At 36.2% G+C, this 25,710-nt stretch overlaps 1 protein-coding gene across 1 annotated transcript; it reads right to left on the bottom strand.

Annotated features, from left to right (window-relative positions):
- Positions 1–474: 474 nt before the first annotated feature.
- Positions 475–20,136, bottom strand: LOC144375707 (melanoma inhibitory activity protein 2-like). The gene is made up of 3 exons (XM_078041151.1): positions 18,335–20,136; positions 1,173–1,279; positions 475–635 (listed from the first exon to the last, which is right to left on the bottom strand). The coding sequence occupies exons 1-3, from the start codon at positions 20,134–20,136 to the stop codon at positions 475–477; spliced, it is 2,070 nt and encodes a 689-aa protein (XP_077897277.1).
- Positions 20,137–25,710: the final 5,574 nt, after the last annotated feature.

The following is a 25,710-nucleotide window of genomic DNA, read 5'->3' as shown; positions in this document are numbered from 1 at the left end:
AGCCTTGATCAATATTTTTTGTTGTGTTGTTGTTTCTTTTCTTTTCTTTTCTTTTTGAGTCAGTTTCTCTGTTGCCAAGTGTGGCCTCACAGGAAAAATCCCCCTGTTTCAACCTACTAAATAGCTTTAATTACAGGTATGTGCCATAATGTCTGCTTGCTAGAATATTCCTTTAAAAAGAGTGCAGCATAGCTATTTTTGGAGAAGTTCATAGACTTCTAATAGAATTTCAGTAAAATAATTTTTAAGAAATTTTAAGGAAATGAATAAACATTTAAGATACAAATTAAAAAGAAGCTAAAAATTTGTTCATTAATATATAGGGTAAAATTATACATAAAGTTCTTGTTTAGCCATATGTATGATTTTTTTTCTGAGAAAAAATTGACATATTACATTACTTAATTTATTTTGAAGAAAAATTTCTGTATCATAGAGAAATATTTTTAACAAGAGTAATAAAGTTGCCTTAGATCAGTTTTTCAGCAGCCGGCCTTTATCTCCCCATAAGGTTTCAATAACTTTTATTATTTGAGTATTGGCACTGATCAGCACCAAAGAACACACTGTGCCATAGCCATTGGCCACAAGCATGTGAACACAGGTCAGGATGAGATCCATGGTCTGTGTTATGCCTATTGAAAAGGAAATGATGAAGTCTGCACAGTACAAGCTGGTACAGAAGCTAATGAGCACCAGAAAGTTTGGAGTGGCCCTTTGTTATGGGGAGTGGATTGGAAAGAACTGGGAAATGTGAAAATGCTGGAACAATTGTGTGTTTCTGTAGAAGTACTATGTACCCACTGAAAAAATCATAAGCCCTACAAAGAAGACATCATTATATGTTATCTGACTTATAAAGAAGTCCTTGTGGATATAGCTCATGGGCAGAAAGGAATAGTGGCCTATGACTAATAGAAATCCAGTTTGTGTATTATTGGGCATGACCACAAGGCCAATAAGTTGGTACCTAGAGATGAACATAGATAAGATCCATAAGAAGATAAACAGCCACAGAATGAGATTCATGAATTTAAATTTGAAGTTGGCCACCCAGGAGCCTCTGGCACTATTGATGATGGCCTGAAGCACACTGCAGGTACAGGTGGTACAGTTGGATAATCCCCTCATGACCTTGTGCAGAAAGACAAGCACTTTGCACTTGAACTCACCTGGAATGTCCTGTGCTTCCCAAATGTCTGTAGATACCAAAAGCCCCATGGTGAGTAGCATGAGGATGTAGATTAGAGCCCAGTAGATGATAGGGATGTTGGTGTGTCTGGATTTGGGACCCACAAGGACAGAAACAGTGTGGAGGCAAAACAGAAATGTATTTTCTGAGATCATAATGCCAGCCTGAATATAGAAAACATTGCTATGGCAATATAACTTAACTGTTTTTTCATCTTCATGTAATGTTGAACAAATAATGTGTTTCTGGAAAGAAAAACAGAAGTGTTTGAAAGAAGCAGCATTTTCATTCAGGTCATTCAATTTCCTTTTTTAAAAACCTACCCTTTATAATATCTGGAATTATTGTCTAATTAAACGAATTATTTATAAGTAGAATATTTTCTTATGCCAAATGTAAATTTCATGAGTGGATGTGTGTCTTAGTGGCAGAACATTGGCCTAGCATCATGAAGCTCTGATCCATCTCAGTACTGATAAAAAGATCCCAGCAGCTCAGGAGGCTGAATTAGGAGGATTGTGGGTTCAAACCCAGCCTCAGCAAAAGCAAGGCACTAAGAAACATACTGAGAACCTGTCTATAAATAAAATATAAAATAGGATTATGAATGTCGCTCCATGGTCAAGTGCCCCTGATTCCATCCCCAGTACACACACACACATGCACACAAACGAATAAAAATTTCAATTGAAGAATATCTCATTCTTCCAAGGAATAATTTTGTATATCTTCTGTTTAACTCATGGTGATTCTCATGTCTTACCCTTGTTTGTGAGCCTGTAATGCATAGGTTATTTTTCTGTATAGAATAATTCATATTATATTGTAATCATTTGCTTGTTTTTCTTTTGTCCAGATTTTGTAAGGGTAACAATCCAGTTTTATTTGGCTTTGGAATCATAGTATTCAAAATACTGCTCTATACATAGAAATTGCTCACACACACAAAATAACTGTCAGTTTAAAGTTTGGGTAAGTGCAAATGGAATCTTCCAGGGAGATATTCCCCTCATGCTCATTCTAACAGTTTCTTTATAGATGTGAAAAATTCTGAATGGCTTAGTAATATATGTCTGCACCCATATAGATTTATTTAACTTAGGTCACATTACCTACTATCTGGATGAGCAATGTTATCTCATGTAACTACTTTTTTCTCAGTTTATATGATGACTAAAAGAGGGACATGGATAGCACTCTTCAAGCATTGTTGGAGTATCAAGTAAAGATATGCTTAAGATATATGATGCACTAGAGAAGTGTTACCATTGATTAGTCATCTCAATCTAACATCCTTAGGAGAATCAATGCAGCAGATTAAGGATTTTCTGGCTTAGAGAAGAAATGCCTACCATGAGACTGATCTTCTTTGGCAACCTTCTAACCTTAAATGTTGGTACTATTCTAGCTTCTCCCCCACCCAATTTATAATTTCTCCAGGAAAATATTCAGATGTTTACACTCTCACAACACATTAAAAGGGAAAAGGAAGATAATTTGTAGTGTTCCTTCTCCTTTTTTTATCTGTAGTAAGGAATACCAATGTTTATGCTTTCATTCTGTGCCAGATGTTTATTGGAGAAAATAGTCCCACCATTATCATGGTGCTGGGGGACTTTCTTACATCAAATGTCTCATACTAGTTGTTCAGTCACATCTTGAAAGATGTCTAGTTGTTCTGCAGTACACATTGACATCAAATGTCCTTCAATTAGTCTTTCATTGGATCTAGAGTTCTGCATGTACATGGTAAATATTGAGTAGGAGGTCCATGGTTCCAATTTAGGACCTTTACTCCAAGTTTTAAAACCAAGTCCTTAAAATGTTTTCTTCTGACCAACACTATGAATTGGTTGTAACTTTTTCCTGAGTCTTCTATGAATAGTGTTGAAGAGGCATATAATATTTAATTTTCACTTCACTCTTATAAAACTTCTGCTCTAATGGAAGTTAGTATTGTTGAGATTCCATGTCCTTGGTATAATGCTAATGAAATAAAGAACAAATCATAGACATTGGTACAGAGAATCACAGGAAGCTCAGTGAAGCCACAGAGCCTCTGTGTAGAATGTCCAAGTCCCACATGAGCAGAAGGACACTCATTAGGCACTTTTGCATTAAAAGGGTTGATTACATGAAAGAAAAGGTGGTGCAAGCAGACTTTTTTATTTGTTTTTTTTTTTTTGTATTTAGAGTTTTGAGTTCTTTATATGCCCTAGATATCAGTGCTCTATCTGATGTATGAGGAGTAAAGACTTGCTCCCAAGATATAGGCTCTCTATTCACCTCAAAGACCATCACATTTTATAACTACTATATCTATATCTATCTATCTATCTATCTATCTATATATATATATATATATATATATATATATATATATATATATATATATCAGGAACAGCAGAAGAGTTGAGAACAGCAGAAGGCCTTTCAGACCCTGAGGAGTGAACAAGACCTCAACTCCAGAGGATTGGATGGTGCAGGTGCAGTTGTCACTCTCTGTAGCAGTAGCTGAGTCCCATGAATATTGAAAACTATAACACTTTGCACTTGGGAGAAATGACTGGCAACTGCATCTAAATTGAGCAGAGTAGAAACACTGGGATAAAAGAATAAAAAAGTCAAGATTTTAAAAAAAGAGGAAAGGGACAGAGCAACAAGGATATATTCTCCATCACTGTGAAATGAAAAATGATCTTGAGAATGTGCAACTAGTAATGCTGTTCTGGCTCACAACTCTCCCCTGGGGGAAAAAAACAGGAAAACCTGTTTCTTTTAATAATGGGAATCAACAACAACAACAACAACAACAACAAAAGCCAGTCAATTTCTGTTTTAATAAGAAATTAAAACAGAGAGAATAAGGAATAGAAAAATATTCTTATAGAGAATGAAAACACATCAAGAAGACACACAAATTGTAATGCAATTGTTTATTTTATTTATTTTTTTGAAATGCTGGGGATTGAACCCAGAGCGTTGCTTATGCCAGGAAAGTGCTCTACCACTGAACTATACCTAGTAACATTTTTAAATGAAGGTTATTATAGCAATAGATAAAAAACAAGTTAGAATCATGAAAATCCACAAATTAGGTGATTAGTACATGGCTTAGGAGAAGAAAAACTTCCACAAAGGAGAAATGAAAGGAAAATTTATCTTGGAAATAAAGAGTCAACTAGAAGGAACACAAGAATGCATAAACATAATGGCTTCTATTTAAATAAATTGAAGATGTGAAAACTGCAAAGTAATGAAAAAAGAATTCACAAAATATTCAAGAGAACAAATAGGCCAAGAAGATCTAACACACATGTGTTTAGAGTCCCCAAAAAGGAAACCAAAATGAAGAGGATTTTTGAAACTATAATTAAAGATAACTCTCTCTTGAAAGAAATATTGAGAGTATATTCCAAAGTCACCTTTGGTACCTGGGAAATTTTACTTGGAATGGGGTAATTCTAACACTTTTGATTAAGTAGAGTCAGTGGTTTTAAAACTTAATAACATTGTGAAGAAGGGGCTTTTCTTGTCATAGCAAGTATTTTTAATGTAGTAATTAGGAATATAATTATGAAGATTATTAAAACAATGATCAACCTAAGGCTTGAATGATATTACTAAATAAAAAATTGAAGTTTTAGAAATTTGGATATATTAACTACAAATAGAGGTGCATCTTTTTACATATATCAAATTAACAATAGAATTTAAAGTTTCTAAGGTAATTCATGTGTTTTTAAATGATTTACAAAAAATACATGAGTATTTTTTATTTGTTGAAAAATAAAAAAGCTTTGTAAATCAGGTTAAAGTTCCCTTTCTCGGCCACATTCTTCCAACTTCCAAGGGATCACCATGTTGCCATTTATTCTTGTAAATGATTAGCATATTTATGTGCAAACACATATATGCACATAACAAATTTATGTTTTGCACAGATGCCTTAAAACACCACAGAATATATTGATTGTTTGTTGAGTTTAAATATGGCTTTCCACTATATGTTTTGGTTTTTTTTACTTTTTCAATATTACCAATAGTAGCTGACATTTTTTGAGTAAGTATCATTTGTGAGGCAGGATACTTAGTATTTTTCTTGTAATTTAGTCTCATAATCTTCATAATGACCTTCAGAGTATGTTAAATGTTGGTTTTATATGAATAAAACCCCACTTTTTTATACCCCTTTTTTACATTAAATTACTTAATTAGTAATTTGGCATTCACACTTCATTTAGAATGATTGTTTTAACTTGGTAAGAATATAACTCTGAGTTCTGTTTATTTTGTTATTCTTGTGTAGCTGGCTTTTACCAATTGCCTGGAGGCAGGTATTTTATTGTTGTCCAGAAGGTGGGAGTGTGAGTCTGACTCCTGCTCACCTTTTAAGAAAGATAAGGTGTAGTATGTGTCATATTGACCCATTCTAAATGAGTAACAAACAACCTCAGACATTTCTTCACTTGTCAATGGTTTAAAAAGCCCATCTCTGTGTTGATCTCCTTATTTTGAGGACAGTAATATGATATAAGAACTAGTTTTAAGAAGCTTTGACTTTGAAAGATGCCTTTTGCTGTGCCTTTAGTTACAATGGTATGAGAAGATTTATGCTTCTGAAATGGAAACACTTGAGAATTTTTATGAGAATTGGTATGAAAGGGATTCATATTGGCTGTGTTGAAAGAAAAAATGTGCCTATTATGTATAATAATCTTTGGAGTTTGGATGAGAATAATTTCAACATTACCTGACAAAGTAAAGAACTTCTAGTGAATGGAGTATCTCTCAAAAAAACTTAAGTCTCAGCTTAGCTGCTTAAGTAGTAGCAGACCTTGAAAAAGCCTCTTTATACTGTTTTAATCAAATCATGATAATAATATCTATTTATATAGTCCTGGGATTTAAATTACATAAAGTATTTTATACATTGCTAAGTACTGTACAGATGTGTCAATATTAGGCAGTATTCTTATGATTTTCAATGTCAAAAGGGTTGTTAAGGCTTATTACAATTTGCTTCTATTATTGATGCCTCTTTACCAAAGACTTAACCTGCTTGTTTCTGTCCTTTGTTAACTTGAAAGAAGTCAAATCATATTAGAGTTCTGTTATTTTCAGAATAAAGAGACCTGTTTCTGAGTAATTTAACAAATGTATATCAATCAGCATTTCTTATGGCTGAATGCCAGAAGAGATCAGTTAGAGTAACTCTCAAGGAGAGGAGAAAGTATATGTTAAAATTTCCAATAAACAACATCTCACTATTAGCAATACATTTGTGTTCCTAGGTCCTTTTGATCTTAAATATTTTAACAAATATTATTGTATATCCACTTACTAAAAAATGTGTCAGTAAATTTTTTTTTAGATTTTGTTTGCTAAGCAGAACACTTAAAATTATCAAATTATCTTGTTTTGGTTTCTTTTTGGTTCTAATTCTTACTTTACCTTGAAATCTTGAATAGTGTTCAAGGAGGAAATGAGGTTTTTATGTTTAACAGAAGAGCACAAGTTAAAAATAGTTAAGTTTTCATTTCCAGAGTATGCACTCATTTCCAGATGAAGAGACTAAACTCCAGAAAGTTTGCATTTGTTGTACATTTTGGTCCAATTATAATGGGGAAATGGAAGCCCAATCAGAAGTATGGCATATTTGGGTTTGGTTATTGTTTTCCTCTCTCTCATTCTGCTAATATTTTCCCAGTACAAGTGTTGTAACCATTCAGAATATGTGAATGACTACCTTTAGCTTGTTATAGTCCGGAGATGACGGTCTCTTTGTCAGTACTGGAGAAATTAAACACCAGTTAAGCCAACTGACATGCCAACAATTTAAATCTCATTTGCTGTTTTGAGGAATGTGCCATTTATTGTACATAGGGTATTCCTTGAAGAAGACTGTGTGCTTCAGAGGAAGTACATTGCTGAGAAAGTACTTGTTGTTGGTGGTGTTCCTTCTATGGATAATTCTGAAACGTCAACCCTTTTGATATTTATTGGTAATTTGCATTGCCATTTCTGTATTCATTTTCTTCTTTTTTTAAACCTACTCTTTATGGCAAATTGTCCTAAAGTTATAGTAATAGAAGAAGTTAAATCTTCTTTCAGAGTGATCTATGAAAGTCCATTCCTTATCTTAAAATTAGTCCATTTGGAAATATCACTGTATTTCTCCATTTTATCTGGTTTCCTCACCTATGAGGACTGTGTGTGTATGTGGGGGAAGGGGAGCATGCATTTTAGTTAATATATCTTAAATTCACCTGCTTATGGAAACTGAGCATTTCTCCTCTTTCTTAGACACAGGTGTGGTAACAATGTCTTTTTTTGTTTGTTTTCTTAGGATCCCAACCAGGGGTCTCTAAAGGTACCTAAGATCTGCAGTTATATCAGCGTTTCCAAGTTAACAACTAGAAATATTTTAATTTGTCTATAGCTAAGCTACTCTTTCAAATACTGATCATTTGAATTGTCTTAAGTTTCTGACTTAGAATATTGAAGAAAATTTACATTGATTAGATAATGGATATAATAAGAATTTCTGATTCTATTGCCTGTTATTTACTGTGGAGAGAATACTTTCCCTACAGAATGACTAGGAATAAGATAATAAAAAATGTAAGCTAGGAAGGAAAGCCATTTTTTGGTCAGCTTTATACAAGACGTGCTTCCCTACTTATGAATCTTCCAGTTATTCCATATACCCATCCCTGTATGATTCTTCAAGTTTCTTTGAAGAGTATACTTAGTGCTATGTTGAGTAAGGTAGTAATGCAGTGCATGTGTGGAGATGTCAAAAGCTGAAGGTTGTTTCCTAGAGCAGCCGTATTTTTATATTATGAACTTTTACTTTGCACTGTGTGTGTGTGTGTGTGTGTGTGTGTGTGTGTGTGTGTGTGGTGTATGTGTGTAAGAAATGTATTTTTTTCCTTTTGTCCAATCCTTCTCTGCTCTTGTATGTTAACAAAATAAGAAGGCAGCAGGACTGCATTTGTCAGAGGCAGTAGGAGGAAGTACAAAATTACGAAAGGGTTACTGTTCACATTTCCCTCTAATCTTACTGAGATGTAATTCCTTTCTCTTCTTTTTGGATAGATACTGCTCCAAGTCCCTTTGTCATTAAACAGTTAATTACTTCATAATCTCATGTTCCCAAGCCCTAAGGTAGTCTGTACCTCAGTGGTTTAGCCATAACTTTGCTCTCTCATAGAAAAAAAATGATGTGTAGTCATCGTTATTTAGAGATAATACATCAACATTCTTAAAACTGATAAACAAATTCATTATTTTCATAGTAGAAAAACACTTCAAAATAAGAGAGCTCTTGTATAATGGCATAATTTGGCCTAAACATACTTTATAAACAGAGTTACAAAAAATTGTGCTGTGAATGGATAATTATGAATGTAACGCATTCCACTATTGTCATGTATGTAAAAAATAAAAAAAGAACTAAAAAAAAAGAAAAACACTTTTCCCAAAGATTAACTGTTATTAGGTGAAACTAAAGAGTAGTGTCAGTCAACAAACATTTACAGAATATAATATAAGCAGCATTGTTCTTGGAATTGTGGGCTCTCCAGGTATGTATACTATGTTATTTGTGTCATTCTAAATTCCCCATACTTCTCAGGAATCAGGACATGTATACTAGTCAAGCCAAACACTAAATTAAATTACACTAAATATGGTTGGATGCTAATTGAGAGGCATGAACAAGAAGCAGATAGTTTAGGGAAGGGAGAAATGATTTGGGATTGAATTAGAGAGTGGAGTGTAATTTATAGAGAAAACACGAATAGGATGTTAAACAAATAATTAGTATTTGTATATAAGGAGTGAGTAGGCTGACATTTATAAATAAGGGGAACAGTTCTCATACCTCTTGTTCCCAGCAGCAATATAGAAAAAATGGCAAAACCTTAAATGGGAGGTGGAGACAATACACTTGTATTCTCTTGAAGTCGACTTTTAGCTTCCACTTAGAACCCACAACAGCTATTTTAGCTACCATAAGATCACTTCCACAGGAGATGCTTCTGAATTTCAGTAGAAAGATAGAAATAGGAAAGTTATATTGAAAAGCTGTCATTCATGACACGTCTACTCAAAGGTTCATCCAATCTCAATGAAAAGTTTAATGGTATTCATTGCTGAGTGATATCTTGACTTGAATTCTAACATGTAAGAAGGTATTTCCAATTTCACTATTATTTGATCATATCTAGGTTTCTGTAGGTACTATAGATAAATTTCACAGCATGTTTTTGTTAACCTCTTAAAATTTTTTTAGAGTAAAGTAATTATTCTACTAATATCACAGATTATTTTCATCCCAGTCCTTACTTTTGTGGAAAAAATTATAGAATTTACAGATATCTTTTAGATGTATTTAATTTTAAAAGGCAAATACACTAGCATATTTAGGGTCAATTTTTTTCTTTAATTGCACAGCCAAAGGGAAAATCAAAAAGTTGTACAGAAATGAAGCCAGTTTTATTAACATAGTAAAGACAGAATTTTAAGGCAATCTGCTGATTTTATTCTTTTAGTTTTGAACAGTGGCAAATTTATGTGGCCCTGTGCATGTTTCTGAATCTCCACATATGTTCAACTGAATGAACTGCTTTCAGCATGACAATAGAGGAGAAACTATAACTAACTGGTTTCTCATACAATATTTTTGTAAAGTTCTATAGTTTTTAAAAATATTACTAGTTAGTCAATGATTAAAGGGCTTAGTAGTCAGTTACTTTTAGAAACGGTGGGAACAATCACAGTATATATGGATATTTTATTTAACCCAGAATTTTACAAATTTATTTGAACTTGGAAATACTCCATCTTCCTTCAAACTTCCATTGTTTCTTTCCTTTAAAAGCATGCTTATTAAAATCTCCCACAGGACAAATCAGGAATTGTCACTAAGAAGTTTCCTACACACAGGCGTGTGCACACATATTATTTTTGGTTCTTTTACTTTAGATTGCTCTGAATAATCAGGAGTTAACCAAGCATGGTAGAAGTTAAAGTTATTTCTGGAGGAAAGAAAAGGATAGGTTAGAGATAAAAATGAAACGTTCCCTTTGTACCCTGAATACTTGCTGTATATGCTCTTTCCCATTCGTCTAAATTCCTTTTGTAAAGTCAAGAACAACAACAACAATAACAAAAAACAAGTGAAAAGATGCTTGTCCAATAGCGAGTCCTCCAGGCCAGCTGCCACTGCCAACAGAGCACAGAAAAGGAGGAGCCACAGGAGCCACAACTGCCTCCCAGAAGGAGTGGCCAAAGCGCAAGAGACAAAGCTGCAGCTGGAGCACAAGAGCTGCTGGAGCCAAAGGTACCCCTAGCTGGAGGAGCCTCTGCCGCCTTGAATTTGCTGGAGTGCAGGAGGCAATCCTGCTGCCAGAGTGAGGGAGCCAATGAGGCTGCCACCAGAGTGGGGAACCCAACATCACCTTGTTGGTGGCATCAAGAATTCAGAATCCCTCAAGGCTGCCAACAGAGTAGTGGAGATGTTGGGGTGCAGGACCCAATGCTGTTGCAGCTGGAATGCAGGAGCTGCTGCCACCAGAGCTCAGAGATGCCTTCTATGGGACATAAGCTGAAGGAGGTGGCAGCAGCGCCTCTGTGAAGACAAATGATGAACCCAGATGTGGCACCAAGCAGGGACTACAGAACCTAAGGATAGTGGCTACATGAACATGACCAAGAGATGGTGGACCACACAACCCCAGCGTTTTGAGGAGGTACAAAAGACCTGTGTGCGAATGCCACCTTGAGCTGAGCTGCCAGGTAAGGACTGCACTCATTACCTGATGCTCAGTCAAGCGAGTGGCAGTACTGGTTCCTTGGTTTAGCTCCTTGCTAAAGGAGGAAAATATTTTATGCGCTACTAGGAAATAGGAAATGTTTTTGCTGGAGAAGTTGAAAGAAGAAACTTCGGAGAGAACAAATAAGATTGTTCTGTAAATTTGGGGCTGGGTTGGGGTTGAACCTGACAAGGCAGTCTGCTGCCTACAAAATTAGAAAATCCTCATGCTTGCTAACATTGAAAGAGATTGGCATGCCCGCATTTTACCATTGATTTCCTTTCCTATAGTTTATGTTCACTTAAAGTGCTTAATTCTAATCTAATTACTATATACCTTGTGAGAAAGCATAAAGTATAGATAAGAGATTAGAAAACTTTAATGTTTAACATGGGATTTTTTCAAATCCTGATTTATTTTGTGTAATGGCTTCAAATCTGATGATTGATGTTGGTGATGTATTATATATGGAATTGTTTCTATAGTATTTTTGAAAAATTTGAAATATTCAGAGTTAACATATTGGTCAGAAAATGAGTCTTTCAATCAAAAATTTTATACTGTAGTTAGTTGTATGTCAATATTAATAAGTTTGATATTGCATCTTTTAACCAAATTCAAATTCTTGCAGATTATACTTTGAGCACTTATTTATCTGCAGAGGATGGAAAATATTCTATATGTTACTGTTTTAGAAATGTATGTTAAATAAAAATATACTAAAATGCATTGAGAAGTCTATCTGAGATTTTAAAAAATTTTCCAAAATCTTGATAAGTTCATAAAGTGTAGCTTTAAAAACAAATTTTATAAGATATAACAAAACATTCTTTTAAAGTAGTAGTCAGAATTCTTTTATTTTGGAGGAGGAAAGTGTGAAGGAAAGCCACAACTTTTTAAAAAACAAAATTGGTGCAAGAAAATCTTTTGAGTAATATATATAAAACTGCACTGTTCAGTTTATTATCCATTTTACAGAAGGAAAGATGCAGGATTTTTTTCCTGCTTTAGGTAAATTTTAAGTCTGGTGAGTTGCCATTTTTAACTTTGTTTTCTTTTATGTGAGATTCAGATACACAGTGATATCTATCTGGTTCTTTGTAAGGTTTTCAGCTGCTGAGGAAGTGTATTTATGTTTTCAGTTCAAAAGAATGGATTCCCTGGAAAGCACTGAAAAAATGAGGATATTTCAGAATTATTTTCAGATTATTTTTTATATTCCTATTGATGCTATAAGTTATTATATCTGTTATAGGTAAAAAGCACTTTTTTAGAATCTTTATTTTTTTAGGTATAGATGGACACAACACAACACGTTTATTTATTTATTTTTTATGTGGTGCTGAGGATCCAATCTGGTCCCCCCATGCTAAGCACTCTACCACTGAGCCGCAATGCCATCACTTAAGCACTTTTTTATGAAGTAAATTTAGACTATATTTAGAAAAAAAATAACTAGCTATATCTGATTTTTAAAAGATGTTTTGTCAAAAGCATAAATTAACAGAGGTGACAAGTTAATGGAGATGGACAAGAAAATAGCATATGCTTTCTGATATCAGAGCACGTACAGGATTCCCTGGAGCCCTTAGTTTGGGCAATGATTTAGCAGATAAAACTACACATGACATATATATTTTCTCTACATAGAAGAAGCTACAAATTTTCATGAAAGGTTCCATGTCAATGCTAATACTTTACAAAAGCATTTTAAAATAACTAAGGAACAAGCTAGACAAATAATAAAACAATGTTAAAATGCTGTGACCTTTTTACCACAAGTTAATATTGGAGTCAATCCTAGAGGACTGGTACCTAACCATATTTGGCAGATGGACATCACACACTTGCCAGAATTTGGAAAATTAAAATATTTGTATGGTTACAGTTGATACTTCTTCTGGATTTTTAATGGGCTCCCTTCATGTCGGAGAAAAAACTAAAGATATTATAGCTCATTGCTTACAAAATTTTTACCACTGTTGGCGTTGCGAAAGGGTTCCAAAATGGTAACACTTCTACCTCTTTTAAACAATTTTGCTCATCATTTGGCATTACTCACATAACAGGAATTCCATACAATCCACAAGGACAAGGCATAGTTGAAAGAGCTCATCAAACTATTAAAATGTACTTATTAAAGCAAAAAGAGGAAATTGGGAAGGGGCACATATCCCCCAATGTTAAACTTAAAATAACCCTTTTTTCTCTAAACTTTTAAAATTTGGATTCATCAGGGCTTAGTGCTATGAAAAGGCATATGTATCCAAAAAATGTACATAAGCCTAAGGTACTTTGGAAGCATATTCTAACAGGACAATGGAAAGGTTCTGACCCAGTAATTGTCTGGAGTCGGCGGTTCTGTTTGTGTGTTTCCACAGGGAGAACAGCAGCCAATTTCAATTCCAGAGAGACTAACCAAAGTGATTTCTACAGATCAAAAAGAAGATGATTTGACTCAAATCCATAATGGCTGATATCTAGAGATCCAGCTTGGCTATGTAAATCTGTGACAGTGATTCTCCCACACCTGGAGGCTATGAATAATGAACACCATTAAGGCCTCTTTCAAATGTAAAAAACCTTGAGGCTTGCTTGTGGGAATACCTTCAGGCCCATATGCAAGTTACAGAAAAAAGGATGGGATATCCAAATAAGAGTCAAACCCAGGTGGTAACCAGGATGCTTTTTTCAATATCTATTTCATTATTGCCTTTTCCCACATCATAAAGTTCTATTTTATTTTTTGAGCTCATAGAGACCTAGGTTAATGTTTTTCTTATCAGTTTTATTTTTTGACTGTGGAGTTTTTAAACATTACAATAGAGATTTCACCTGTGTAAAGCTACAAGGCCTTTACTATTGTCTTATGGGTTGTATATTTGTGTGCACACTTGTGTTTTGTGTTGTATTTCTGTATGTGCGTATGTCCATATATCATATATGAGGAGTGCTCATGAAAAAATGGATCCAAATATTTTTTTTATTCATGTGACTTAAATGGTTTAAGTTAAATTGGGTAAACAGCTCTTGAGGATTGTTTTCATATGTGAACAAATAAGGAGGTTAACAGATCTGTTTGTTTATTATCACCTATCTTCATTATATTTCATAATTCTGTTCAGGATAATGTAAATTGTTCAGAAAATTGTTTTCTTAGTGCCTGTCTGAGTGTTACATTTTTTTTTTTTTAGCCATCATTGCCAGAATTTTTATCTTCATCCTAGTGCTGGTGAAGACAAAGATAAAACCAAACTACAGCTTCTTTGATTGCTATCACAGTAAACTGTATAAACTGACACATCAATGAATAATAACTCAACAAGTAATGCTCAATCAAGGAGTCGATTTACTTTGGGAGGAAATGGACATATTGATAGATTCCTCTACTTTGAACTGCTTGCAGAACTTGCCTGGACTATGTATCACTTGTATGCATTGTGAACTCTCTGTTGGTGCGGCGAATTTGGGTAGTGCCAGAGTGAAGGTGTCACCAGTGGTACAGTTTTTCCAAAGGAGCCATCATTTGGCTCCTCCCTTCTGCTAGTGATGGTCTAAAATCGGGGGGCCAAAAGAGGTGAGGCAAAGAACCTCACCCCCCGACTGGCAAAGGCCAAATTGGAGGCCAACAGAGGTGAGGCAAAGAACCTCACCTTCCCACTGGTGCATGGGCCTATCCACAAGTATGGCTGTATGCTGGACTGGTAGTCAGTGACAAGTAAGATCCAATTGCAGTGGTACCAACTTAAGATGGGAGTCTGACGCCTTGAGGTCAGCTCATTCAATGACGGGTAAGGACCATATGTAGTATTGGACAGCCTAACAGGCATAGTCCCTAAGCCACATTGCTTGTTGTTTAATTAAGCAGAAGGGGGATATGTTGAGAGCCAAGGCAGGTCAGAATGACACCTGGAATTTGCCAGAGGGAATGTTTGAAAGGTGACTCCGTGAACCATTGAGATGATGATTTGAGTTAAGCTATATATAATTGCCTTGATGCTGGATTGTTTGTATTGTATATTTGACCTTTACTGTGGGGCAACAGGGCAGCTCTTGCTGCCTCTGGTGCTAGCTACTTTGGAGTTCTTGTAGAAATTCCCAGAGAGTTCCCATTGGTTGGGGAAGTACCAGAGAAGGGATTTCCGGAGGAGGGATTTCCAGTTGGTGTGTGATGTGTCCTGGGGGAAGGGCCCCGTTGGTGGCATTGGCAGAAAAGCGCGCATGCACTGCCAGTGAGAGTTGAAATAAAGTTGTTGCTGTTTGAACTTACAAGGTTTTGTGGCAGCTTGGTTATTCTTGCCCAGCCAGACTGTGGCACTGCCTTTCCAAATCAATAAAGTCACCTGTTTCTAAAAACATGTCCACAGGTGTTTGAAGATACTGCCTCCAATTCCTTTTTGTCTGCCCAGAACAAAAGTCTGTCCAATATGACCACCAAAGTGAAAAATCCCCCCCACTCAAGCAAGCTCTAGCAATAGAAATTGAGTCACTCGGTGGGAGTGTTGGAGAGCAGAAAGTCTCAAGCAAGCACTGCATTAATGGTGAATTTGGACCACAGACCTCACAGGCGTTTTTAAACTCTTTAATAGTTTTAAAAGGAATTACCACGTGGAGGTGAACATGCTGGTCCTGATCATTAACCTGTTGAAGAACTGGAAAGAGTTGAAAGTCACTAGTATCTTACCCAGCTTCCTGTGCCTTTCTAATTCCCCACTGGAACAGAGTAAGTAATGTCATCGCCATCTCACAGTATCTATTAAAATTCCCCTTTAATAGACAATGGCTGAATTCAAATGGACGAGGAAGGTTCTGTTAAGCACAGCCTGTTAAAATTCCCTGGAAAATCCTGGACTTCACAGTTTGATTCCTCTCCCTCAGATTGCGATTCCTCCATGGATTCTTTCCTGTTGCCATCTTGAATCTGAGCTTGTAAGTCTCCTGCAGGAGGACTTTCTATCTCTCTATGAATCTCCTCTGGATTCTCCTCTCCAGAAGAAGGACCTTCTATCCCCTGGAGGCCCTCTATCTATGGTATTCTTTCTGGCTACTCCCATTTGATTTAGGCAAACCTATGTTTTTAACTTTTGGGTTTGCCCCCAAGGTTTTTTGTTGGAATGTAATTTGTTTTAGTCTTTAACTGGTTAGAGGAAAAGACTTTTCCTTAGCCTCAGGCATTTTTTTCTATTTGAATAGACTCAATTGCTCTCTGAATACCTTTCAGTAGATCTTCAGGTGGCCACAGACTATGCTCCATGTAATCAAAAAGATCTCTAAAGCAGGTCAAACCTTTTGAATATTCTCAAAATTTCCAGTTAATTCAATAGAAAGGCAAATTTTATGTAATTTCCTTCCTAATTTGTCTCACATATGCAAATTTGGTGAATCTTGGTCACAAAACTGAGGGCAAAATTCACTTACAACCTTTAAGAATTGTAGCAACTGAGTCTTTTAACTTGCTTTCCCTTCTGATCACTCAGTGAGTGATCATCACTTCATTTTATACAGACCATAACTGAGGAACTTTCATCCACTCGCTTAGAGAAAGTAATATTTTATGCTGGCAAGTAAGGACTGATTTGACAACCAGTGTGACTCTTGAGGGAAAACAGAATTATTAGATTTATTAAAAGTGTAGACTTTCTTTTGCAAGACCCGAATTTTTTTCTTTTCTATTAATTTTGGGCTCAAATATCAGGCAGATTCTTCACTGTGCTTCAAATGTTTTAATAGAACTGCTTCTTATTTTTCAGAAGGAGGTTATACTACTGCATTCATTTTAGGTTTAAATGTATACTTTAAACACATGCACACACACATTTAGAGAGCATATTTAACATTTGAATAAAGCTTTAACTATAGTTAGGGTATTTCTAATACATGTTAGTTCTTGGTCTCTATTGGAAAAAACTTGTTCAAAGTGTTCTCTGTGTATTGGTACAGGTTGGCCAATTGTCACTTGTTGGCAATGATATAGAAGTTGAAAGTGAGCAGTTCAAAAAACTTAAAGTAGTTTAGCAGAGTTATTTTATGAGTATCAAATCTAAGAATACCAAAAGCTGAGAATTATGTGTCTGATTCTTATTTTAGTGTCCCAATAAATCATGTGTATTTTACAAATATGTCCCCAAAACCAAAGACTAGGTAAACCTTTATCAGTGAACCACAGCAGAATGCAATTCTAAATTTCATAAAAATGGGCATAAAATATAAAAGACAGGAATTGGGGTTGTGGGTCAGTGGAACAGCACTCACTTAGCACATGCAAAGTACTGAGTAGGATCCTCAGAACCACATAAAAATTAATTAATTGATTGATTGAGTGATTAATTAATTAAAGATAGAAGAACTCAAAGATGAAGAAAACAAAGAAAAATAGAAAGAAGAAGAAGAAGAAGAAGAAGAAGAAGAAGAAGAAGAAGAAGAAGAAGAAGAAGAAAAAGAAGAAGAAGAAAAAGAAGGGAGGATGTGGAGGAGGAGGAGGAGGAGGAGGGAGGAAGAAGAAGAAGAAGTCATCAAGATGACTCAGGGAAAATGGGAACAGAGTGAGTTTAAATTGTGGTTTCCAATTCCAAAATGTTTCCTGAGAACTGCAACTTTCTTTGTATTTGAGATCTTCTACTTCCATGACATGTTTAGTAGTGTTTTCTGGTTTACTCTTAGTATGCTCTAGTTATTGTTTTATGGGAAAACTAGTTGACATGCCCCACAAGACTGAAAATCAATGAAAATCTTTCATTAAGCATAAAGTTCCTTTCACATTTGCTACAATCATAGTAAATACACTTCTTTGTATAAAGGGACTGCCTTTGTTGGGCATTTCAAATATCCCCAGAGGCTGGATGACATACCTGAAACTCCCATTGTTCTTTATAGAATAGTGGATTAATCAAATTCAATGCTGTAATCATTAGAGTAAAATAGAATGAAAATAATTTACTCATAGTATCATATTTAAACCATCTTTATTTCCAAAATACTATCCTAAGAATTGTAGTTTTATTTAGCTTCAATCAGAGCAAAAGTATAATCACTTACTTAAGCAATTACTTAAAAACTAAAAATGAGAGGTAAGTCAAATTACTTTTGAAGAGAGATCAAAAACATCAGGTTTCTTGTTGATGTTCAGTAGCAGACTCACTTGAAGGTGTAAAGAAGCCTGAAGGGCACTCACTTCTACTTTCAGAATGTGGGGGTGGGGGGAGGAAATCCAGCTCTTGGGGGGAGGTCATGAGGAAAATACCTGCATTCATAGACATCTGGCATTGGAAAAAATGGAGGGGGTGGTGGGCCTGGTGGAAAATAATCTCCAGGTGCCCCATACCTGTTTCCTGGAGGAGGCGGAGGGAAAAATGGTCCTCTTCTCATGAACTGACTCCTTGGGTCCACAGGAAATAATTCACCTCTGACTGGAGGGAAAGGTGCCAACAATGAGCCGGAGCCAGTTGCTTGGTTTTCAACAGGGAGAGGTGAATCGAGCACATTGGAATCTTCAAGATTCATTTTGGTCTCCTTTCTACTGGACTGAATTTCTGAAGACATAGGCCCATCCTCTTTATCCAAAGAAGGCAGATTAGAACCTCTGAGTTCTGCTGGTCGCCATGGTCTACCATACTTCGAATAACATCCACCTTGCCAAGGAGGACCCAATGGTGAGGGACCATTGGGGGAATGCTTTCTGCCCAATGCTGCATTTGAAACACCAAGTGCACAGGGATCTTCCTCTACAAGTTCCAATTGAAGCTCCCTTTCAGTTAACTTTTGTCTATTGCGAGCGTTTTGTTTCATGAAATAATGGAGGTTTCTTTCAGCAATCCAAGCCGCCAACTCACTCTCATGTGCTTTTTTCTCAGAGTAAATAATCTTCCCCTGACAGGACTGAATGGTTCTCTCCAATTCTTCTTTAAGATATTTGGCTCGCTTTCTGTAGGTCTCCAGCTCTTCTCTTGTATGGCCCATCTCTTCTTTGACTTTGGAAAGTTTCTCCTCTTGCTCCACCCGGTAATTTTCCTCTACTCTGAGTTTCCCATGGAGTTTCATCATATTTTCTTGATAGCATTCCATCATGTCTTTAAATTTCTGCTGAAGGTTCTCATTCTCACCTTCAAGCCATGTATTTTCTGACAGCAAGGTGGCCTGTTCAGTCTTCAGACTTCTAATCTGTTCTCTAAGGTCTTCCTTTGTTTTCTCTACTTCAGATAAGAAAGCACAAGTTTGAACTCTTTCTCCTTCTAAGGTTTCTAAGGAGGACTTTAGCTTAGCACCATCAACCAGTTTTTTCACAGCTCCTTTGGGCTCATCATCCAAGTGAGCACCAATTCCTGATTCACTCGTCACTCCACATTCCAAGTTCCCAATGTCTGTTTGGGCTCCCTTGGTTGGAGAAGACCTGTCTTTCATCTTCAGCAAGCCTTCAGTCAGAGACTCCACGTGATTATCTTTATCAGTTTGAACTTGTTTTGAATGGAATTGAGAGTCTTCCAATGTGGTGCTCTCTTCACATTGGACACGTCCTTGTTCCCTCCATGCTTCAGCGTCTCCTTGTAAGATCGGTTTCTGACTTTGCTGAAGCTCGGAACATTCATCCAAGGCTTCCTTCATTGCCAGCTGAAGTCCTTCCTCACTTATTTGAAGCAGTATCAAGTTTGTTTTAATTTCAGCTATTTCTGATCTGATTGATTCTGATTCACCTTCAAGGGATTTTATCCTTCTCGATATATCTGCCATGATTTCATCCTGTTTACAATGTCTAGCCTTTTGTTCTTCAAGCTCTTTGTCTAGAAAGAGTCTTTCATCCCCATGGCTAGGTTTGGACCTATGCAGCTTTTCATAGGTTGCCTCCAAATTGGGGACGTCTCTTGGACCCTTCTCAGAACTGCTGCCCTTTAAAGTTGACTCTAAGCCTTCAAGCTCTTTTTGAACAAGGCTAACTTTTTCAAGTAGTTCACATTTCTCTTCAATTAGTCTAGAAAGTTTTAAAGCCAGCTGTTTTTCTCTTCCCACATACAGCCTGCTTCTAACACACTGAAAACTTCTCCACAAAAACAAGAGAAGAGCAAAACATCCAATAGCTCTACACATCACCAACTCCCAAGGAACACCATAAGGACTTGGGCCTGGCTTCATGTCTTCAGACAATGCTGCCACAACCCTGCCTACTTCTTCCAGGACCACCCGCTAATGTGGCTGTATGGCAGTCCTTGGTGCCTCCATCAAGCTAAGTTGGCTTTGGCTCTTGCCACCACAACCACAGCCTGCCCAGGCAGGCCAATATAGGCTGTGAACACTCCGGTGTTTGGTGAGGAACTCAAACCTGCACCAGGCAACGAAACAGACCACTGAGAACCCCTGCAAGGGGGGGTTGTGATGGTGGGGAGCTGGAGTGAAGGACTCCCAGGAGCCTTGTGGTGCTCAAGTGCCCATCAGGGTAGTCTTGGCCCCTTCATTCTCTAATCATCCTGAAGTGCCAGGAGTTCAGGTCCCTTCTACTCCAGCCAGACAGGAGTCCTCTCTATGCCTCCCACCCCTGAGTTTGGTTTAGGCCAGGCCAAGGGGGAGCTTCTTAAGTTTCTATACAGTCATAATACCACTCAGTTTGATGTCATGCAAATTCTAAAGCTTTCTGAACTGTCTCAACAGATTTTATGTCATGTATTTATATTTGTACTGCTTTCCCTTTTGCTTTAATAACCCATTGCTTTCCCTGCTTTTGTTCTGTCCCTTTTTTCTTCCTTTCTTCCTCCCTTTCTTCCTTTTTTCCTTTTTTCTTTCTTTACTTCCTCTCTTCCTCCCTCTTTTCCTTCTTTTTTTTCTCCCTTCCCTCCCTTTTCTTTTCTTGCAGTATTGGGCTTTAAACTCCAAGGCCCTCTGCATGCTAGGCCAGCCCACTACCACTCAGCTATATCCCCAGACCTGCTGACTCTTTCTAGGAAGGTTATTTGAATTATTTCTAAAGGAGAAACCTCTCATGATACACTACTTTCTTTCTTTCTTTCTTCCATTCTTTCTTTCTTTCTTTCTTTCTTTTTTTAAAGCTGTGTTAATGACTTATTTTTCTTTTTTTTCAGTTTACCCATAACATTGTTTATATTAAATTTTATTTTTTTATAGAGCAAGCAACCATAAAAATTAAACAACTGGTAAAATAATAACTGTTATTTTTGTTCATTGTACTGTCTTTTTTTTACTTTATTTTTAAATTTTTTTAGTCACACATGACAGCAGAATGTATTTTTACATATAATACATACATGGATTGTACATACATCAATCATATTGTCTATTCTATTCTGCTGCCCTTCCTATCCTCCTTACTCCTCCCCTCCTCTCCCATCCTTTCTGTCTATTTAATCTAATGTGACACACTTTTTTTATTTTTCTCATTAGAACATCATATATGTATTCTGTATAACAATGTACTTCTCCTTCCATCTTCTGTGTAGCTTTCCTTCTCCCTCGTTTTTCCTCCCAACTTTCTTCCCTATTTAGTGGTAGTCTTCTTCTCATGCTCTTTCTCCCTATCCCATTTTGAGTCACCCCCCTTTTATCAGAGAAGACATTTGGCATTTTTTTTTAGGGATTGGCTCACTTCACTTAGCATAGTCTGCTCTAATGCCATCCATTTGCCTGCAAATGCCATGATCTTATTATTTTTTAGTGCTGAGTAATATTCCATTGTGTATAAATGCCATATTTTTTAATCCATTCGTCTGTTGAAGGGATTCTAGGTTGGTTCCACATTCTAGCTATTGTGAATTGTGCTGCTATAAACATTGATGTGGCTGTGTCCTGTAGTATGCTCTTTTTAGGTCTTTTTGCTCTAGCCCGAGAAGGGGAATAGCTGGGTCAAATGGTGGTTCCATTCCCAGCTTTCTAAGGAATCTCCATACTGCTTTCCAAATTGGCTGCACCAATTTTCAGTCCCACCAGCAAATTATGAGTGTACTTTTTTCCCTGCAACCTCGCCAGCACTTATTGTTGTTTGACTTCATAATGGCTGCCATTCTTATTGGAGTGAGATGGTATCTTAGAATAGTTTTAATTGGAATTTCTCTGATTGCTAGAGATGGTGAGCATTTTTTCATATATTTGTTGATTGATTGTATATCCTCTTCTGAGAAGTTCTGTTCAAGTCCTTGGCCCATTTGTTGATTGGGTTATTTTGTTGTTGTTGTTTAACTTTTTGAGTTCTTTGTGTACTCTAGAGATTGTGCTCTATCTGATGTTTGAGGGGTAAAAATTTGTTTCCAGGATGTAGGCTCCCTATTCACCTCAGATATTGTTTCTCTTGCTGAGAAAAAAAACCTTTTTAGTTTGAATTTGTCCCATTTGTTGATTCTTGGTTTTAACTCTTGTGCTATAGGTGTCTTATTAAGAAATTTGGGGCCTGCCCCCACGTGATGAAGATTAGGGCCAACTTTATCTTCTTTTACATGCAGAGTCTCTGGTCTGATTCCTAGCACCTTGATCCATTTTGAGTTGACTTTTGTGCATGGTGAGAGAAAGGGATTCAATTTCATTTTGTTGCATATGGATTTCCAGTTCTCCCAGCACCATTGTTGAAGATGCTATTCTTTCTCCATTGCATGGTTTTAGCACCTTTGTCTAATATAAGGTAGTTGTAATTTTGTGGATTTGTCTCTGTGTCCTCTATTTTGTCCCCTTGGTCTACCAGCCTGTTTTGGTTCCAGTACCATGAAGTTTTTGTTACTATTGCTCTTTAGTATAGTTTAAAATCTGGAATCGTGATACCATCAATTTCACTCTTCCTGCTTAGAATTACTTTAGCTATTCTGGGTCTCTTGTTCTTCCAGATGAATTTCATGATTGCTTTTTCCATTTCTGCAAGGATGTCATTGGGATTTTGATGGGAATTGCATTGAATCTGTAAAGTGCTTTTGGTAATATGGCCATCTTAATAATATTAATTCTACCAATCCATGAGCAAGGTAAATCCTTCCATCTTCTAAGGTCTTCTTCTGTTTCTTTCTTCAGGGTGGTATTGTTTTCAGTTTATAGCTCTTTCACCTCTTTTGTTAAGTTGATTCTCAGGTGTTTTTTTTTTGAGGATATTGTGAATGGAGTAGTTGTCCTCATTTCCATTTCAGAGAATTTGTCACTGATATACAGGAATGCCTTTGATTTATTCGTGTTGATTTTATATCCTGCACTTTTCTGAATTTATTTACTAGTTCTAGAAGTTTCTTGGTTGAATTTTTTGGGTCTGCTAGGTATAGGATCATGTCATCAGCAAATAGTGCTAATTTAAGTTATTCTTTTCCTATATTTATGCCTTTAATGTCTTTCATCTGTCTAATTGCTCTGGCTAGTGTTTCAAGAACTATGTTGAATAGAAGTGGTGAGAGAGGGCATCTCTGTCTTGTTCCAGATTGTAAAGGGAATGTCTTCAATTTTTCTCCATTGAGAAAGATGCTGGCCTGAGGCTTAGTGTATATAGCTTTTCATTTTGAGGTAATTTCCTGTTATCTCTAATTTTTCTAGTGTTTTGAACATAAAGGGATGGTGTATTTTGTCAAATGCTTTTTCAGCATCTATTGTTTTTTTTTTAAGAAAGAGTGAGAGAGAGTGAGAAAGAGGGAGAGAGAGAGAGAGAATTTTAATATTTATTTTTCAGTATTTGGCGGACACAGCATCTTTGTCTGTATGTGGTGCTAAGGATGGAACCCGGGCCACACGCATGCCAGGCGAGCACGCTACCTCTTGAGCCACATCCCCAGCCCCAGCATCTATTGTTGATCATATGGTTCTTATCTTTAAGTCTATTGATGTGGTGAATTACATTTATTGATTTTCGTATACTGAACCAGTCTTGTATCCCAGTGATGAATCCCACTTGGTCATGGTGCATGATCTTTTTGATATGTTTTTGTATCCAATTTGCCAGAAGTTTATTGAGGATTTTTGGATCTAAATTCATTAGGGATATTGGTCTGAAATTTTCTTTCTTTGAGGTGTCTTTATCTGGTTTGGGAATCAGGGTGATGTTGGCCTCATAGAGTGAATTTGGAAGTACTCCCTCTTTTTCTATCTCCTTAAATAGATTCTAGAGTATTGGTATTAGTTCTTCTTTAAAGTTCTTGTAAAACCCTGCCGTGTATCCATCTGGTCCTGGGCTTTTCTTGGTTGGTATTCTTCTGATGGCTTCTATTTCCTCACTTGATATTGGTCTGTTTAGGTTGTTTATATCATCCTGACTCAATCTGGGCAGTTCATATGCTTTAAGGAATTTATCAATGCCTTCACTATCTTCTATTTTATTAGAGTATAGGGTTTCAAAATAATTCCTAAGTATCTTCTGTATTTCTGAAGTGTCTGTTGTGATATTGCCTTTTTCATCACATAAGCTAGTAATTTGGGTTCTCTCTCTTCTTCTCTTTGTTAGCATTTCTAGTGGTCTATTAATCTTTTAAACTTTCTGTAATATTTTATCTTCTCTTGATATAGTTTTCTTTTGTAAATGCTGTGTTGAACATAAATAAATGAAAATTATTTAATTATTATGTCTTTTGTCTGACTATTTGCTTTAAATTACTTAATTTGTACAATATTGATTTTATATTTTTCCTATATGAGGGTTAATTGCTCTTGATAAATATTATACATTTCTAATTAAAAACAGAATAACATATGCTTGAAGGCTGGCTGCAATATTATACACATAGCATTGATTTCAGTGCCTGGCAAATGCTTCTCAGAGTGAATGACTGAAGCAACAATGGCTATTATTATCACCATTTCTATTGTTATTATGTTACACCTGCAAATAGCTTTTTTATTTCTTGACCTTTAGCTGACTGTGAGTTACAATATATTACATAACCCTAGGAAGAAAATGGAGCTTTATTCATTGAAATCTTTGCCAACTCCAAATGAATTATGTCATCATAGTTACTATTCATTGAAGGATTTTAAGTTTGTAACTCTGCTTTGGGGACAAGTGATTTCTTTCTTCATTTGTTTGTTTTTCTTTTAGACTTCCAAATGATTTACAAAGATAAAGATTTGATCTTACAAGATGTATATGTCTGTTAGTGTATGTAAAGCTAGATATCACATTGGTAAAATGTAATACAATGGCTTTTTAAACTAAATTTATTAAAATGCCTAAGTTTGAAGTTATCTCTCTTATTTTAGAGCAGCCCTCATGTTTTCTGTGGAACACAAATCAACACAAATAGTTGAGCTGCTTCTTCAATGTGGTGTTAATGTGTCTGCTTCAGATAACTGTGGAGAGAAGAAGAAGAAGAAGAAGAAGAAGAAGAAGAAGAAGAAGAAGAAGAAGAAGAAGAAGAAGAAGAAGAAGAAGAAATAATACAATTCCCAGACTAGTAGAGGTAAAAATACCTAGTCACAACCCATCTTCAGTGTGCTGTATCTTAAGCTCCAGGTAGCTCTCCTTTTTCCATCCATACCCTTGTTCTATTGTGTGTGGATGCAAACCCCTAAAAGACACCAGCCTGCAGGGATCCTGATGTTGTATCATCAAACACTGATCCCAGTTTCCCAGAACGTGTGTTGGTAAATGTGTTACTTATTTTTTCACACAACACCCCACTCTTCAAAGAAAATTGTAGCAGCAGGAAGGGGTGAATCCTAGGTTGATCTGCACATTGTGGTCCACGCGTCTGTTCAGATTGCGGGTTTGGGGCTGGTGTCTGGAATCTTACTGGCAAGCAAAGT

This window comes from Ictidomys tridecemlineatus, chromosome 3 (assembly GCF_052094955.1).
Source record: "Ictidomys tridecemlineatus isolate mIctTri1 chromosome 3, mIctTri1.hap1, whole genome shotgun sequence".
Lineage (NCBI taxonomy): Eukaryota > Metazoa > Chordata > Mammalia > Rodentia > Sciuridae > Ictidomys > Ictidomys tridecemlineatus.
The sequence above is the reverse complement of the archived record's forward strand: the minus strand, read 5'-3'. Positions and strand labels throughout refer to the sequence as shown.